At 39.5% G+C, this 19,686-nt stretch overlaps 1 protein-coding gene across 3 annotated transcripts in view; it reads left to right on the forward strand.

Moving 5' to 3' along the window:
* The window catches only part of LOC122548705 (kinesin-like protein KIF24), a 125,365-nt gene that overhangs the window by 77,063 nt on the left and 28,616 nt on the right, over window positions 1-19,686 (forward strand). For all 3 annotated transcript variants that reach the window (XM_043687515.1, XM_043687514.1, XM_043687516.1), the window contains 5 exons: window positions 554-675; window positions 1,252-1,357; window positions 3,192-3,263; window positions 5,402-5,511; window positions 14,166-16,694. In XM_043687515.1, the coding sequence (XP_043543450.1) occupies window positions 554-675; window positions 1,252-1,357; window positions 3,192-3,263; window positions 5,402-5,511; window positions 14,166-16,694 (2,939 nt within the window). The remainder of the gene's footprint in view (window positions 1-553; window positions 676-1,251; window positions 1,358-3,191; window positions 3,264-5,401; window positions 5,512-14,165; window positions 16,695-19,686) is intronic.

Raw genomic sequence — 19,686 nt, forward strand, 5'->3', positions numbered from 1 at the left:
CATCCACGATTTCCCGAGCCACCTCCTTCAGTACCCTGGGATGTAGACCATCAGGCCCCGGAGACTTATCAGCCTTCAGACCTAACAGTCTCTCCAACACTAAATCCTGGCAAATATAAATTCCCTTAAGTTCAGGTCCTTCAGCCACTGTTACCTCACGGAGATTGCTTGTGTCTTCCCCAGTGAACACAGATCTTTAATTCTTCTGCCATTTCTTTGTTCCCCGTAATATTAGATTAGATTAGATTACATTACAGTGTGGAAACAGGCCCTTCGGCCCAACAAGTCCACACCGACCCGCCGAAGCGCAACCCACCCATATCCCTACATTTACCCCTTACCTAACACTACGGGCAATTTAGCATGGCCAATTCACCTGACCCTGCACATTTTTTATTTTGGATATATTCTTGTAAACTAAATACTTTAATTTAACTAACTGCCAAAAATTCCTGTAAATTTCGTCTTCATGTATTTTGATCTGCGTTTTAACAACATGTAAACAACATGTAAATTCTTTGATTTCTTTCGTTTGCTTTGAATCTCATTTCAGGTGATTTCTTGGGGCAGTAAAGCACGGAGTACTGGTGCTTCTGGGATAAATACAGATTCCTCACGTTCACATGCTATTATTCAAGTCCAGCTTAAAAACCTAAATGATACAATTGTTGGAAGGTAAAATGTTCTTATTTGCATTTTAAATAATTTAACAATCTGAAGAGTTGGATTCACTAGACATTGTAATGATGGAGTAAGCTATCAAAGACCATAAAAATGAAAAAATACAATCTCATGCAATTGATTTAGTACTATTGTGATACTAGACTTGTAACCAGAGGTTTAGACTTCTTTAAGTTCTACATTTGTAAATTTGTATTCAATTGAACTGATAATTTATGGTCTAGTGTTCTTAATTTCTTAAAACGTTGACTTGAAAATTGCAAGATTGGGTTTTCAGACAATCAGTAAATCTTGATGTCCTCTAGGAAAAGGAACTTGCTACTCCGATCCATAGCTACATGAAATTACAGTTACACATACTGTATTTCGTTCTTATTGCCATTGGAAATGGCCTTGTAAGTATCTGGTTGTTAGGGTACCACGAAAAGGGCATTGATCGAGGACTAAATACAAGAAAAAGCATTTTAAAAAATCAAGAAAACATTTGTCTTCACTGTGAACCAAGAATCTTTGTCTATTCATGTTCACAACTAAATATAACTTATGGTCTAATATTGATTCTCTGCCCAGGATTTCTTTCGTTGACCTCGCTGGGAGTGAGAGAGCTGCTGATGCCAGGGATTCCGACAAACAAACTAAAATAGAAGGAGCTGAAATAAATCAGAGTCTCTTGGCCGTAAGTTGTTTGTACAGATGAGCGTTACGCTCGAATGCAGTTATCTCCATATTAGAAAAGGTACTATTAACCAGAAGATGGATCCTGTTAATGTTGAACTGTAAGATAATGGAATGAAGGAAACTATTTTAACTACTAAAAAGAAACATCGAAAAAAAATTGGTTTTCACCCAAGAGCCTTAGTGTGAGATCTTTCTGATTTTTAGATGTCCACTCTATTTCACCCTACTAAATGCCCATTTTTAGGCAGCTCGTGACTGTAGAGTCTGGAAATCTCCCGTCAAGTCCAAAGTAGGTTCTGGAGTAGGCAGAACTAAGGGCCCTATTGAGGATGAGAATCAAAATGATATTTGGGCAGCAGAGATTGGAAATTGTGAATGAAATTGTATTGAACCTTTGAAGAGGGTCTTGTCAACTGGTCCGAAAAGACAACTATTTGTGCTGTCTCTTTATAGAAGGCTAGCTGAAAAACAAGCCAATCAAGCAATTGCAAGGCCACTGGAAGGCCTTGCTCTGAAGTCAAGACCCTGGAGCAAAATAGCCAACATCGTCTTAAATTAGAGGGCAGAGGTTTAAGATGAGAGGGGAAAGCGAGTTTTGAGAAGATTTGTAGCTCAGGTTGAGGTTTTGGATGCAGGAAAGATATAGAAGGGCATGGAGAGTAACTTTTTCATGCAGACGGTGTTGTGTACATGGAATGAGCTGCCAGAGGAAGTGGTGGAGGTAAGTACAATTACAGCATATAAAAAGCATCTTGATCTTTGGCACCCTGGCAGATGGGACTAGGTTAATTCAGGATATCTGGTTGCATGGACAAATTGGACGAAAGGGTCTGTTTCCATGCTGTACCGCTTATTATTCACGATAGCAGTGGAGAAGAGCGCTTCCACAGGAGCTCGTCCGCTCAATCTCTTTCTTTTTTTTCCCTTTTATTTTCTCTTTTGTGTTTTTTGATTCTCTTCTTTCTTCTCAGCTTTGGAGTCCATGCCTTAGTTTGGGCTCAGACTCCCAGCCTCAGCGTAGGTCCATTGTGATGGTCTCTCAGGCTAGTGTGGCATCAGCATGGACATCCCTTCTTGGTGATTCCAGACTGGTCTCTAAGCCTCAAGAACATCAAGATGAAATCCAGCACAGTCTGGAGTCATGGCCTGCTGCGCACTGGAGGCTAAGTGCCAGTGTGGACTGGATTGGAAGGACTATTGTTCTGAACTTTTTGTTTCTCTTTTCTAATTTATTCTTACAATCTGCAGTGCTGGAGTTTTTATTTCTTTATTTTCTACTTTTATATATTCCTAAGAACTTGTACTGAATAATCTATACTTAGATACCTTTGTACTTAAGATCGCACCGTAAGAGGCGACTTGTGAACTTTTCAGTATACTCCTCTGAGTAGATGTGACAATGAAGCTAATTCAGTTCTATGTCTCTATGAGCTCCTGAAAGATGCTTGCTAATCAGAGGCTGGCAGGTTTTATGCTCAGCAGTGCTATAATCCTGTGATTTCTGCAGGAAGAATACAAACCAAAGACGTAATGATGGCAGGACATTTGAGAGGATTCTGGGAAGTCATTCTCTATGTATATTTATAAATGCATACACGCAGATGTTGAGACATGAGATTTGTCAAACTTATGTCCTGACTAAAATAAGGTAACTGTCATTCCTCAGTGGAAACAATGGAGAAAGATGAAATTGGCGTTTATACATAATTTATATTGATAAACTGTGAAACTCGCTTGCAAAGAAGATGATCAGAGCATGGAACAGTTGTGATATTTTATTTGGATCAAAGTTCTCCACATGTTCAATAAGACGTTTGTTTCCCTTTCTTTAGCTAAAAGAGTGTATTCGAGCTTTGGACCAGGAACATCCTCACACACCCTTTAGGCAAAGCAAGCTTACACTGGTAAATTGTTTGTTTGTTTCCTTATAGAATTTATACAGCTATTAAACCTAGCATTGCACACCAATTAACCTTTTGCAAAAAGAGCAAAAACTGTCACCAATGACTTAATCCCAATTTTTTGGAAGCCTTTCACAACCTATTTATATCTGCAGTACTTTGATGCTTTCATAATCCTGGCTATCATTTTGACAGCTTGAGGTAAAGAAGTGCTGGAGATATCTTCTGAAGACTATTTTGAGGCAGTAAGTTTAGCAGCAAACAATAGATCTAGGAGCGAAACTTTGTGTATTTGAAATTCACTTCAAGAATTCAAGTGCAGAAACCAGTGCTTTAAGCATAGTTAATGATAAGTGTGGTGAAATGTTGACTTCTTAAGCCAAAAGTCATGTATGCTTCATAGCACTGAGAGCAGGCTTTGTATTCCCAGTTGGATTATCTTATCAAATTAAGTTGGAAAATGAAATAGTACTTCTAACATTAAGGTAACTTGGTAGAGTGACTTACAAGAGTAACTGTTGCCAACTTAGTTGCATTTAAGTGTGCAGCCAAAAGAATTTGCTTAAATTAAGTAACTTAATGAATTCAGTCCAGGCCTTGTTGGTAATCAAGGAGACAAATGTATCTTCTATGTCCCTCCACGCTGAGGTAATAGCAACGAGAGTCCATCTGCATGAAAATAGGAATATGGTGCTGCAATGTTCTCATCCTACATAGATCAAACATTATGGAGCAAAAAAGAGCTTATTTTAAAATGAGTAATTCCCTTCTTGAAGATAGTATAGGACACCTTGTTGATTGTTAATAAGAGTGTCATTATATTATCTATTCTAATATTTAGGAGATTTGGAAGGCTTAGAATCTATGTGCGTAGTGTTAAGGAACTGCAAAGTAAAAAAAGACAGGAGTTATGTACAGGGCCTCTTCGTAGTCAGGATGTGACAAATCAGGAGATAGAAAAGGCATGTAAGGAAGGTACTATTACAATAATCACGCAGCATTTCAGTATGCAGATGGACTGGGAAAATCAGGTTGATAGTGGATTCCAAGAAAAGGAATGTTTGAGATGATTTTTTTGGAGCAATTGCTGAGAGAACCCACTAGGGAACAGACAATTCTGAATTTGGTGATGCAGATTTGAGACAGACATGATTAGGGAGCTTAAGCTGAAGGAACCCTTGGGGGCCAATGACCATAATATAATAGAATTCAGCCTGCGGTTTGAGAGGAAGAAGCTGGAATCGATGTAATGGTATTCCAATTGAGTAAAGGTAACTGCAAAGACGTGAGGGAGGAACTAGTCAGAGTTGTTTGGAAGGGGAGCCTAGCACAGAAGACAGTGTAACAGCAATGGCAAGGATTTCTGGGGGTAATTCGTGAGGCAACAAAGAAATTCATTCCAAGGAAGAAGAAACATACTGAGGAGAGGATGAGGCAACCATGGGTGACAAGGCAAGTCAGGGACATGATAAAAGCCAAGGAGAAAGCATACAATGTGATAAAGTTTAGTGGGAAGCCACAGGATTGGAAAGCCTTTAAAAACCAGCAGAGGACGATTGAGAAAAGCAGTAAGACAGGAGAAGATGAAATATGAAATAACTAGTAGCATAAAAGAGTATTGAAGGGTCTTTCTTTAGATATCTAGAAGCTAAGAGAGAGGCAAGAGTGGGCATTTGACCGCTGGAATATGAGGCTGGCAAAGTTTTAATGGGGAACAAAGAAATGACAGTGGAAATAAATAGGTACTCTGCATTAGTCTTCACAGTGGAAGACTGCCTTTACATCTCAAAACATCAAGGGAGTCAGGGGCAGAGGTAAGTGTAGTGGCCATCATTAAGGAGAAGGTGTTGGGGAAGCTGAAGGCAGATAAATCATCTGGATTGGATAACTTACACCCCAAGGTTCTGATGGAGGTAGCTGAGGAGATTGTGGAGGTGGTGGTGGTGATTTTTCAGGAATCACTAGAGTCAGGGGTGGGGGGTTGGTGGGGGATGACTAAAATACTACCCTTGCTTAAGAAGGGAGGAAGGCAGAAGACAGTAAATTACTTAATGATTTTAGTTAGCATTTATATTTGTTCATTTTTTTTCTGATGGTAAATACAAAATTTGAACTTCGAAATATTTACGTTCTTTTTTAAGGTATTGAAAGACTCATTTATTGGGAATTCTAAAACCTGTATGATTGCTAATATTTCACCTAGCCATGTAGCCACAGAACACACACTGAACACTTTACGCTATGCAGATAGGTGAGTAGCAATTTCAAATTTACTACAAATGTTCCATTAAGATGACAGGAAAAAATGCATGATGGTATCTGTAGAATAATGGCTTAAAATAAGCTTTTTGATAGACTTGGATTGATGTCATTCTTCTTCACACACAGACTGACATATACATAGCATTATTAATAAGGCAATGTGTGAGTGGAAAAAAGTAACAAATATTTCAATGCTGTATGCATATAAAGTTAAGATGTACTTAGTATTCTAGGATTTTTGTTGCTCTTGTAATAGCGTATGAATTAGGAGGGAAGAGTAGGCTATTTGGCTTTTGGAGCCATCTCTGCCTCTCATTGAAATCATAGCTGATGTTTTATCTCAACTCCACTTAACCGGACATAACCCATATAACCTGATTCACTTTGAAATATGAAAGAATTCAAAAGATTTGCAACTCTTTGAATAAATCCCCCATCTCCCAGTCCTAAATAGCTGATCCTCCATTCTGAATCTGCGATCTACTGTTCTAAACTCTCCAACCTCTGAGCAATTACTTTGTTAAGCCCCTTATGAATTTTATATGCCTCAATAAGACTCCCACCATTCATTGTTCTAAACTCTTGGGAAAATGGACACAGTCTAGCCATCTCAGAAACCTATGTTGTATTCCTTCTGAGACAATTATACTCTTTTTAGATAAGTTCAACACTGTACAGAGTAAACCACAAAGAGTATCACCAGCAGCCTATTATAATTACAGCAAGACTTCCTTCAGCTAACATACAATTTGTTGCCTTAATGTTTGTTGTACTTCTATGCTAACTTTAAGTACTTTGTAGACAAGGACACTCACATCTAACCTAACCCCTAAATTTCTTTTAGTGCTTGTGCAAAGTGTTTACGTATGTGCACCTTTTATTTTGTGTAATTAGGCAAGTGTAATTTAAAGGGGCTGACTTATGGGTGACCTGAGCAGGCTGCTGGGTTGCTCTGTGGCCACATAGTTCCCTAGGAACATTTTTACTTATTGATATTTTCCAGTCTTTTATTATTTAAAATTTTATCATTTAAGATTTTTATCTTACCTACTAAAGTGGATTTTCATACTTCTTCACAAAATAATTCTACAACATTATTGCCCAGTTGTTTAACCTTGGTCTCTCACTTTGTAGTCTCTGTGTGTTCTCACAATTTTACGTTCCCACTTGACTTTATATTGCCAGCAAACCTCTCAGTTTCTGTATCGGTGATTGATATTTATTTTAAACAGCAAAGGCTTAAGCACTGATCCTTGTGGGAATTGAAAGTTACACTTCCTCATCCTGAAAATGGCTAATTTGTTCTTACCCATTAGTTTCTGTCCATTAACCAATCCTCATCCATTGTAATGTATTATCCTAATCCAAATCCTATTGCATTTCATACAGTATTCTCTTGTGTGGTTACGTGTGAATGTTTTTTGAAAGTCCATTTACACAGAATCCACTGATGGTTCTTAATCAGCTGCTGTTTATAGCCTGTAAAAGCTCTAACAATTTTGCTGAACAGAATTTTCCTTCCAGAAATCCATGTTGATTCTGCCCATTCTGAAGTGAATTGAAATATTAGGCTAGGAGGCATATCAATACAGATGCACTTGCAGACATTTAAAAAAGATCTGTCAGTATAATCAGATTAATTACGTTCCTGCTATAAAGTAAAGCTCCAAATGGTGCTCCCACTACATGTGGTTAACGAAAGAAAGCATCAAACCTAAGGAAAAAGCATACAACTGGGCGAATGTCAGTGGCAGGTCAGGTGACTGGTCAGAATATGAAGAAAGGCAGAGCATGATTAAAAGATTAATTAGGAGAAAGAATTTTGAGCATGAGAGGAAGTTAGCTCGAAATGGGGAAAAAAAAGTAGCAAGTGATTCTTTCGGTTTGTGGAAAAGAGTAAGTTCAGTACTGTTGACCCTCAAGCAGGTGAGATTGGGGAGTTAATAGTAGATAATAAAAAAAGGTGTATGTAATAAATAAATATTTTATGTCTGTCTTGATGACAGAGAATACAAAAATTATTAAGATACTTATAAATCAGAAGGTTGAAGGAAGAGATTAACTTGGTAAAATTTAATCATTAGGAAAGTGATACTGACCAAACTGATGGACTTCAATCTAGGGTCTTAAGGGTTTTTGCTAAGAAGTAGGAGATGCCTGAGTGTTGATTTTCCAAAATTCAATTTGTTAGGTTCTGAAAAGATTAGACTGGAAAGCAGCAAATATAACTCTTCTGTTCAAAAAAGACTGGAGGCAATAAACAGGAAATTTATAGGCCAGCTAAGATGATTTATGTTATGGAGAAGATATTTGAATTGATCATGAAGATTATAACTTGCAATAACACTTGGAAAAAAGTTTAGATAATTGGGTAGAATCGGCATGGGTTTATGAAAGAGAAATCCAATTTATTGGCCTTCTTTGAAGAAATGCCATGTGCTGTGGATAAATGGGAGACGTAAATTTACTGCACTTGGATTTCCAGAAGGCATTTGACAAGGTTATGCATAAAAGACTATTATGTAAAGTAGGTGCTGACAATTTGAAGTGACATACTAACATCAGTGCATCGAATAAAGGAGTTTGGAGGTCATATTGTGACTGTACGGGACATTGGCTAGGTCACTTTTAGCATACTGCTTTCAGTTCTGATCTCCTTGCCACAGGAAGGATTTTGTTAAACTTGAAAGGGTTCGGAAAAGATTTACAAGGATGTTGCCAGGATTGGAGGGTTTGAACTACAAGGAGAGGCTGAATCGGCTGGGGCTGTTTTCTCTGGAGCGTCAGAGTCCGAGGGGTGATCTTACAGAGATTTTTAAAATCATGAGGGGCATGGATTGAATTGAATTGAATTGAATTGAATTTATTGTCACATGTACTGAGGCACAGTGAAAATCTTTGTCTTGCGAGCAATACAGAGATTTTTAAAATCATGAGGGGCATGGATTGAATTGAATTGAATTGAATTTATTGTCACATGTACTGAGGCACAGTGAAAATCTTTGTCTTGCGAGCAATACAGGCAGATCACATAGTTAAGTAGCATAAATACTAAATAATAGGTAAACAGTGGCAAAAACAAAAACACAGTTACAGGTGAATGTTAAGAGTTTGAGACCATTCCATATTCTAACAACAGTTCGGGTAGAAACTGTTGCGAAACCAGCTGGTGCGTGTGTTCAGGCATCTGTACCTTCTCCCGGATGGTAGAGGTTGTAGAAAAACTTTGCCAGGGTGGGATGGATCTTTTAAGAATGCTGGCGGCCTTTCCTTTACAGCGGGATGGTAGATGGATTCTATAGATGGGAAGTTGCCTTTTGTGATTGTCCGGGCTGAGTTCACCACTCTCTATAACCGTCTCTGATCTTGAATGGTACAGTTGCCATACGAAGTAGTGATACATTCAGACAGACTGCTCTCGTAGGCGCACCTATTAAAGTTGGCAAGGGTATTTGCTGTCATGCCAAATTTCCTCAGCTGCCTGAGGAAGAGCATCCACATGATGAGTCCAAGACAGCTTGTTGTGAATGACCACTCTCAGAAGCTTGACACTCTCCACTCATTCCACCTCTGTGCTGTTAATGTGTAGGGGGCATGAGTAACACCCAGCCGAAAGTCAGTAATGAGTTCCTTGGTTTTGCTGGCATTGAGAGCTAGGTTGTTCTCATTGCATCATTTTCCAGGTCTTCCATCTCCCGTCTGCAGTCTGGTTCGTCACCATCTGAGAATCGTGGTATCATCAGCGAACTTGTAAATGGCATTAGTCTGGTATTTGGCGATGCAGTCATTGGTATACAGTGAGTATAGTAGGGGGCTGAGTATGCACCCCTGGGGGAGCTCCAGTGTTGAGTGTTAGTGAGGATGAAATATTGTCCGCAATCTTCACTGATTGTGGCCTGTGGGTCAGGAAACTGAGGATCCAGTTGCAGAGAGTGGGGCTTAGTCCAAGATCAGTACGTTTAGTAATCAGTCTCGAGGGGATAATAGTGTTGAAGGCTGAACTGTAATCAATGAGTAGGATTCTTACATAGCTTTTCTTGATGTCTAGATGTTCTATGGTGGAGTGAAGGGCAAGTGATATGGCATCTGACATGGATCTGTTGGTCTGATAGGCAAATTGGAGTGGGTCAAGAGTAGTGGGGAGGCTGGAGTTGATTAATACCATGACCAGCCTTTCAAAGCACTTCATGACCACCGAAGTTAGGGAAATTGAGACATGCTGCATGAGCCTTTTTGGGCACAGGGATGACGTTAGCCCTCTTGAAACAGGCAGGGACAGTGGCCTGCTGCAGGCAGAGGTTGAAGATGTCCAAAAAGTCCTCTGCCAGTTGACCTGTGCAGCTCTGACTGCACAGCCTGGTACTCTGTCTGGTCTCATCGCTTTCCTTGGATTCACACAAAGTAAAACTGATCTGATGCAGTGACTGTTGGGATAGGTTAGTCAGGACTTGTTGTGTTACCTCTCCGTCGAAATTCTGCTCAAAGCGAGTATAGACGTCATTGAGATGATCTGGGAGGGATATGTCATCGTTTGCTATCTTGCACTATCTCTTTTTAGAACCTGTGATGTCATTCAGTCCTTGCCATAGTCGCCGGGTGTCTGTCTGAGTCTCTCGTTGGGATCAGTATTGGTACTTGGCTGTCTTAATAGCTCTGTGAAGGTCATACTTGGATTCCTTAAATTTGAGTAGGGTGAATAGTCAAGGTCTCTTTCACAGGGTAGGAGAGTCCAAAACATAGGGCATTGGTTTAAGATGAAAGGGAAAAGGCCTAAATGGGACCTAAGAGACAACAGAGTAGTGCATGTATAGAATGAGCTGCCAGAGGAAGTGGTGGAGGCTGGTACAATTACAACATTTAAAAGGCATCTGGATGGGTATATGAATAGGAAGGGTTTAGAGAGATATGGGCCAAATGCTGGCAGATGTGACGAGACTAATTTAGGATATCTGGTCAGCATGGATGAGTTGAACTGAATGTTCTGTTTCTGTGCTATACATCTCTATGACTCTATAATTTGCTGATTGACACAAAAAAAAGTATAAATGGGGCTTTTTTAAAATTAACAAGATGTGACAAATGGGTTCCAGCAGGGGTTTATGCTGGGCCTTCAACATTTTAATGTTTACATCAATGAATTGAATCGAAGAATGAAGGTTGCTGATGACACAAAGTTAGGAAAGTATGTTGAAGAAAACATAACAAGGATGTAGATACATATCAGTTAAGTTAATGAGCAACAATCTGGAAGAAGGAGTATAATATAGGAAAATGTGAAATTGTTTGCTTTGTTAGGTATTCTTAAAAAAAGTAAAATACTGTTTAATGGATAAGAAAAGATTAGAATGATATGGGCCAAGTGCAGGGTTAGTGTGGACAGACATTTTGGTTGGCATGGACCAGTTTGGGCCAAAGGGCCTGTCTCCATGCCGTAGGACTCTATGACTCTATAACAATTGCAGAATTCAGAGGTGCCAAAGGATCTAGTTTGATCTAGTGCATGAATCACCAAAGGTTGGTGTGCAGGCACAGATTTTGAATAAGAAGGTTAAACAATAAAACCAAAGAACTACGAATGCTGAAAATCAGAAACAAAAACAGAAATTGCTGGGAAAACCCAGCAGGTCTGGCAGTATCTATTCTTTTGTTCTGAAGAATGGTCACCGGACCCAAAACATCAGCTCGACTTTCTCTCTGCAGGTACTGCCAGCCCTGTTGGCAGTCACAAAAACAAAAATGGCTAGGAAAGCTCAGCAGGACTGGCAGTGTCTGTTCTTTTATTCTGAAGATGGTCACCGGACCCAAAACATCAGCTCGACTTTCTCTGCACAGATACTGCCAGACCTGCTGAGCTTTTCTAGCCATTTTTTGTTTTTATGTCTGATTAAGAAGACTATTGAATATAATCCTTTATTACTCGAGTAATTGAACATAAAGGTGAGGAGGTTAAGCTTCAACTGTACAGTGCAATAGTGAAACCACATCTTAAGAACATTAGAACGAGGATCAGGAGTAGGTCACCTGGCCTTTTGAGTCTGCTCTGCCATTCAGTATGATCATGGTTAATCTTTTCATGGCCTCAGCTCCACTTACCTGCCCTCTCACGATAAGCCTTAATTCCTTTACTGTTCAAAGAATTATCTATTCTTGTCTTTAAAAGCATTTACTGAGGAAACCTCAACTACTTCACTCGGCAGGGAATTCCATAGATTCACAACCCTCTGGGTGAAGAAGTTCCTTCTCAATTCAGTCCTAAATCTGCTCCCCCACATTTTGAGGCTATGCCCTCTTGCCTTGTTGCACCTGCAAGTGGAAACATCCTCTCTACTTCTATCCCCTTCATAATTTTATATTTTCTATACAATTCCTCCTCATTCTTCTAAATTCTAATGAATATAATCCCAGTGTACTCAGTCTCTCCTCATAAGCCAACCCCGTCAACTCTGGAATCAACCTAGTGAACCTCCTTTGGTGCCCGTACGTCCTTTCTCGAGTAAGGAGACTAAAACTGCATATAGTACTCCAGGTGTGGCTTCACCAGCACCTTGTACAGCTGCAACATAAAGTCAATCCCTTTAGCAGTGAAGGACAAAATTCCAGTTGCCTTCCTAATTACTTGTGTACCTGCAGACCAACTTCCTGTGAATCATGCGCGTGGACATGCAGGTCCCTCTGCATTGCAGCACGCTGCAACATTTTACCATAATAGTCCTTTTTACTGTTATTGCTGTCAAAATAGATGACTCCAAATTTTTAACATGGTACTCCATCTGCCAGACCTTTGCCCACTCACTTAAACAATCTATGTGCTTTTGCAAAGAGTCACAGTCCTCTGCACCCTTTGCTCTACAACTCATCTTAGTGTTATCCGCAAACCTTGACACATTACATATTGTGTGAAGTTTTTATTATCTTATTTGAGGAAGGATGTAAATGTATTTGATACAGTTTCTGGAATGAATGAGTTGTTCTGTAAAAATAGGTTGGGTAAGCTATTGTTTCCACTGGAGTTTCGAAGAATGAGTGGCGACTTGATTAAAGCGTATAAGATATTGAATGGCCTTGACCATTGAATGTAAAAGGGATATTTACCCTTGTGAATGAGTCCAGAACGAGAGGACACAATATTAAAATTTAGGTAATCCTTTCAGTCCAAAGATGAGGGGAATTTTTTTCTGAGGATTTGGCAACTTTGGAAGTCTGCCTATTGGGATAGATGGGAATGTGGAATTTGGCCCAACCGATCAGCTATGAACTTATTGAATGCAGAGCTAGCTGCAAGGACTGAATGACCTCCTTTTACTCCTAACTCCATAATTGCATGTTCGTATGATAAGGTGTTACCATTTCCCTAAAAATAAATGCCATTTTCCCTATTACTAATTTTATGCTGACTCCCATAAAGGCCCTTGTTTCCTCTCTCTTTGAGTAATCGGATTATGTTTATGACCTTCCAACACAAGGAGATTCTACAAAATCAAAACCAACCACCTGCCGAAATATTCTGACGAGCTGTGTGTCGGGTACCAACAGAAGGAAACATGGCCATTTTTAATTGCAAGTTTGTTAAGTTCACAGCTAACCATGTTTAGCAATGACATCTTTAAATTTTTTTTGTTGTGCATGAACATTTCTACGCAGAGGACAGTTTAATTTTTATTTTTGCACTGTCACACCTGTGGGGTTGGATTTACTCCAATCCATCATGCTGAGAACCATTGCAACACAGCCTCCCATGATTAAATGGCATGATTGCCGTGTCCTAGCGGCAGGAGAATTTCCCTTGATTAAGATGCAGGGTAGATGTGAATGGTATGAGACTCATGGCTGGTGGTGGCAAGGTGTCAGTTAGCTCATTAATTAATGTACAAATCAGGAGCAGAAGTAGGCCTCTCCTCTGCTTCATAATTTGACGAGACCATGGCTGATTTGATTGTAGCCTTAACTCTGCTTTCCTGACGACCGTCATATCTTTTGACTTCATTGTCAATCAAGAAACTGTCTAACTCTGCCTCAGAAATATTCAATGAACCATTCTCCACTGTCCTCTAAGGAAAAGATTTCCACAGCCTTGATACCTCTGGGAGAAAAAAAACAATATCTCCATCAAGGGACCTTAATCATGGGTGAACCCCAACTCCTAAGGGGCACTGGTTTCAATTGGACCTCCTAACATAACTGACTTGGGTTCACTGCTGGTTCTGTAATCAGTGGGTGAGGTGCTCATTTGCCCCACAAAATCTCGTCTGTGATATCTTAAAGGGAACTACTTGAACTTGATCTGCACATTACCTTCTTGCATAGTTGTCAGCAGGGATGTTTATGCAGAATTCTTGGTGTACCTCAGTTAGGAAGAAAAGCTTGCCTTTTAGAAAATAAAGGAGGAGAAAGTGAGGTCTGCAGATGCTGGAGATCAGAGCTGGAAATGTGTTGCTGGAAAAGCGCAGCAGGTCAGGCAGCATCCAGGGAACAGGAGAATCGACGTTTCGGGCATAAGCCCTTCTTCAGGAATTTTCTTTTAGAAAATAAATACAACATCCTAAATGAGAAAAATAAATTGAAGTTTCATGGAAAATGTTAGAATTTAATTTTTATAAAGTTAAATTAAATGTTTTTAGCTAACCTGGCTATTAATATTTTCAGGGTAAAAGAACTAAAGAGAGGAACCAAAACATCCAGCACAATGCACAATGGATGTCAAGGAGCTAGAAGCCCATCTCCGAAATGTATTAAGGAAACACCTTGTACAACATGGAGAAAAAAATCAATACAGAAAAATGTGAAATCGAAAATTGAACAGTCTTCTTGTGAGACTAAAAACGCAATACAGCCAAAATCAACATCATCAGTTTTTCATTCACCTAATGTCCTGTGTTCCACATCAAAAATAGCAAATAAAGATGCGCTTTTGCAGACCCCCTCAAAAGACATGTGGCTAAGTCACACTACACCCAATAAGGAAATCCTTAAGAAAGGTTCATTAAGTAGCAAAAAATGTTCAAAGGATAAGGGTTCAACCGATAAGAGCTGTAGGACTAAAGAGCGTTTTCTGACGAACCCCAAACCTGGAACATCCAAGATAATTCAACATGGACAAAGGAAAGATTTAATTTCAGAAAACCAATCTCGTGTAACTAAAAATGTGAAAGTTCAAGCTGTTTATCCCATTCAGAAAGAAATCATTCCAAAAACTAGATTTCACTGTACTGAACAGGTAATAAATAACTGTTCGTCTAACAAAAGAAATAGTTCTGAGAATTTTGAAAATGTGTCTCACAAGACTCCAGAGTCAACTGTCAATATGCACCTTCTGCAAAAGGAACGGGAAAGACATTTGCATCTTTATCATCAACAACTCCAACTTCAACAATCACCATTGACACAAAAGAAGCTTGGTTATCAACCGTTGAAGGAACTTCTCAGGCAATTCTATCAACCTAAAATTAGAATGGATGATGAGGAAATTAAATATATTTCGTCACTGCAGTGTGCGGTCCAAAGGTCAGATAATCAGAATGAATGTAGTAGTAATTGTGATTCTTCTTACGATTATCAATGGCTGAATGATAGAGAAAATCAGACTGATTGTAGTAATCAACCGACCTTCTGTGAAGCATCAAAAGGAGAATTAAGTGGAAGAAATAAAGTTCAAGAATTTTTGTTTTCTCAGAATCAACATATTAGTCTAAGAGCAGAAGACAACAATAAAATTACATCACTGTGGAATACAAGTGAAGATTGCACAGTTGCCCATTCATCAGGAGCTAACTCGAAACAAACAGCATATTCACAAAACAATATTGGTCAAGAGCACTTAAGTCGTTTATCAACTGACTCCAAAAATATTCCACAGAATAAAAATCAACATCTTTCAAATTGTCAACAAGATGGCAGAGCTGCTACTTCACAACATGCACAAATGAATAGTAATTTGTCTCTTGATTTAAAAGCTATCAAAGCGAGAGATATCACTTCATTTCAGTCGAGTAGAGGTATTGATTCCCATTTGACATTGCAATCTCCATTAAAAAGGGTAACAAAAGATGTGCAGACGTGTAATACAAACAACATAATTTTGTCCACTGACAGCATTTCAGAAGATTTATTGTTTGTTTCAGATTGTCAACATTCTACGGAGAAGCCAGCATTAAAGGCTACAATTCCTCTTGATGAAGAATTGATAATATCATGTAATCAGCTTTCTGCTGAGATGGATGTTTCACTGGTGCATCCATGTAACAAAGCTGAAGTTTCATCACCACCATCCAGTTCTGTTGGAAAATGGATGGCTGAATCACATGACCATCTTGATAAAAGTAATAAATTTCCACCAGATCCTATCTTTCACAAGAAACAAATTTGTTGCAATCAAAACATTATTTCGAATAATGAAATTGAAGTGCTAATGTCTGTTCAAGGTAAAAATGACCAGTGTTCAAATATTAATGATCCTTATTGTAAAGGCCTCAAAATTTCAACAATGAATTCACCAACTTTGTCAATGAATAAAAGGAAAGACTGTCAAAAGCCTCAAAATCAAGAAGCCTCACCATGTGATAATCTGCTTTCCAGTGGCACTAACTGCACAAGTGAATGTAATTGCGACAAACAAGGGGTTAAATGCTTTAAAAGTGAATTCTCTGCTGAGACTGAAGGAAGTGAAATTAGTTCTTCCATTTTACACTTGAATTGTGGCATATCTTCCTCTGCTGTGGATGAAACCATGGCATATCCGTGTTTTTCAGATGCTGGTGTGCAGAACACTACAGATTTGTTTCTCAACCAAATGACTATTCCAGATATCATTTCAAACCCAAGTTCCAATAATGAAACAACAGAACAGATTAAAAGTCTTGATCTGAAAGGATCACAGCAACAAACAAAAGATTTGGAAGCTGAAAGCAACATTGGAGAGACGCTTAATAGTTACCACAATGAATTTCAATTTCAGTGGAAGTCGAATCATAAGGACTTGATAGATATATTAAAAGAAAAATTACTTCAGAGTACCTCTATTCAGTCTAGCAATATTTCTGTAGAGCACGATTCTGTTCCTACTTTCCAAGAGTCTATTAACCAAGATATAATCAATAATGGAGCAACTGGCTATGCAGATGATAACCAATCTAGAGATTTAAATTCTCAACACCTGCAGGCAGTGGAAAAAGTGCAGTAAGTATTAAACTATTTAAACTTCTTTAAATCCGATTTCTTTCTTACTTAAATATCATAACTTAGCCTGTAGTATTATTTGCAAATAGTTAATATAAATCTTGATAACTTTTAGCTAAACCAATATTATAAATCTTGTTACTGGTGGCATACACACAGATAACTAATCTCAGCAAAATGAGGCGGCACAATAGTTCAGTGGTGAGCACTGCTGCCCTTGATTCTATGGGTGACTGTCTGTGTAGAGTTTGCACAGTCTCACTATCTGTGTTGGTTTCCTCCGGTGCTCCAGTTTCCTCCCACAGTCCAAAGATGTGTAGATTAGTGGTTTGGCCATGGGAAATGCTGGGTTATAGGGACAATTTGGGATGCTGTTTGGATGGTCGGTGTGGACTCGATGGGCTGAATGGCCTGATTCCACACTGTAGGGATTCTATGAAAATTTTATTAATCCTTCTTGGGTACAAAAATGAATAGCATAATGCTAGTTCTATTAATATTGAGGAGTCTGACTACAGGTTTCCATGTGTGTGAGGTATCGCTGACCACTTGCTTTGTGGATTATGCATTTGTGCATGCTTGGAGACCTTGAATGGAGGCTATCGTTATTTAAATCAGCTGAACAGCAGTTTAAAAGGGAGAAAGGCAGACAAAGGAAGTACACGGTGAGGACAGTGCAGGAGAGAGAGAGAAAAAAAAACCTGCACAGTTACTGCCTTTGCTGTTTGAATTCATGTATCGCTGGACATTGGAGTGCATTTGGGAAAATTAACAAACAGTGAAATTCACAACTAATCTTGGAGGAACTGTTGGGCGAAGTTCACAGCACAGAATCAGGTTAGTTAATTGTTGTTTTAAGTCTGTCCAAGATAAAGGCTGCAGTAGTGGGTACAGTGGATTCTTTCTTGATTATATGTTTTTGGAGTAAGTCTCTTGATTATAAGCCATAGCTATTCATTTAACCTGCAGTGTTTGTAGAGGAATAAGACGGTGTTATTTTCTGGGTCTGTAGATTGTGAAGGAGCAAAAATGGCCTTTGCAGTGATATGTACTTCTTGTCAGATGTGGGAGTTGAAAGAGAGTTTAAGGGTTACTGCGGATTATATCTGCCATAAATGCTGTTGGATGCAAATCTTATCAGATCGAGTGGATCGCTTGGAGAGACAGATAGAAGATGAGGAGTTTGCAACAGCTACAGTATGTGATGGATGGCAGTTATAGAAAGGGGGGAAAGTCTCAGATACAGTCACATCGATGGGTTAACTCCAGGAAGGGTAAGAGAGGTAGGCAGCTAGAACAGGAGTCTTTTGTGGATCTCACCATTTCACACAGGTATGCTGTTTTGGAAAATGTAGGGGATAATGGATTCTTAGGGGAACGTAGCACAAGCAGCCAAGTTTCTGGTATTGAGACTGGCTCTAATGCAACGAGGGGTATGTCGGCTTCCAAGAGATCAATTGTGTTGGGGATTCTGTAGTCCGAGGTACAGACAGACGTTTCTGTGGCCAGCAGAGAAAAAGCAGAATGGTGGCCCTGGTACCAGGATCAAGGATGTCTCCGAGAGGGTACAGAATGTTCTCACGGGGGAGAGGGGCCAGCAGGAGGTCATTGTCAACATTAGAACCAACGACATTGGAAGGGAAAAGGTTGAGACTCTGAATGGAGATTACAGAGAGTTAGGTAGAATTTTAAAAATTAGGTCCTCAAGAGTAGTAATATCTGGATTACTCCCAGTGCTACGAGCTAGTGAGGGCAGAAATAGGAGGACAGAGCAGATGAATGTATGGCTGAGGAACTGGTGTATGGGAGAAGGATTCACATTTTTGGATCATTGGAATCTCTTTTGGGGTAGAAGGATGGATTGCACCTAAATTGGAAGGGGACTAATATACTGGCAGGGAAAGTTGCTAGAACTGCTTGGGAGGATTTAAACTAGTAAGGTGGGGGGGGTGAGACTCAGGGATAGGAACATGGGACTGGGATATCATAGCAATTATGGAAACATGGCTCAGGGATGGGCAGGACTGGCAGCTGAATGTTCCAGGATACAAATGCTACAGGAAGGATAGAAAGGGAGGCAAGAGAGGAGGGGGAGTGGCATTTTTGATAAGGGATAGCATTATAGCTGTGCTAAGGCAGGGTATTCCTGGAAATACATGTAGGGGAAGTTATTTGGGTGGAACTGAGAAATAAGAAAGGAATGATCACCTTATTGGGATTGTATTATAGATCTCCCCAATAGTCAGAGGGAATTTGAGAAACAAACTTGTAAGGAGATCTCAGCTATCTGTAAGAATAATAGGGTGGTTATGGTAGGGGATTTTAACTTTCCAAACATCAAGTGGGACTGCCATAGTATTAAAGGTTTAGATGGAGAGGAATTTGGTTAAGAAAAAGAAGGAAGCATATGTCAGGTATAGACAGAATAGATCGAGTGAATCCTTAGAAAAGTATAAAGAAAGTAGGAGTATACTTAAGAGGGAAATCAGGAGATAGCTTTGGCAAACAGAATTAAGGAGAATCCAAAGAGGTTTTACAAACATATTAAGGACAAAAGGGTAACTTGGGAGAGAATAGGTCCCCTCAAAGATCAGCAAGGCGGCCTTTGTGTGGAGCCACAGAAAATGGGGGAGATACTAAATGAATATTTTGCATCAGTATTTACTGTGGAAAGGGATATGGAAGGTATCGATTGTAGGGAAATAGATGGTGACATCTTTCAAAGTGTCCAGATGATAGAAGAGGAAGTGCTGGATGTCTTGAAATGGTTAAAGGTGGATAAATCTCCAGGACCTGATCAGGTGTACCCAAGATCAGGTGTGGGCAGCTAGAAAAGTGATTGCTGGGCCTCTTGCTGAGATATTTGTATCATTGATAGTCACAGGTGAGGTGCCAGAAGACTGGAGGTTGGCAAATGTGGTGCCACTGTTTAAGAAGGGTGGTAAGGACAAGCCAGGGAACTATAGACCAGTGAGCCTGACCTCGGTGGTGG

Source organism: Chiloscyllium plagiosum, chromosome 1, assembly GCF_004010195.1.
Source record: "Chiloscyllium plagiosum isolate BGI_BamShark_2017 chromosome 1, ASM401019v2, whole genome shotgun sequence".
NCBI lineage: Eukaryota > Metazoa > Chordata > Chondrichthyes > Orectolobiformes > Hemiscylliidae > Chiloscyllium > Chiloscyllium plagiosum.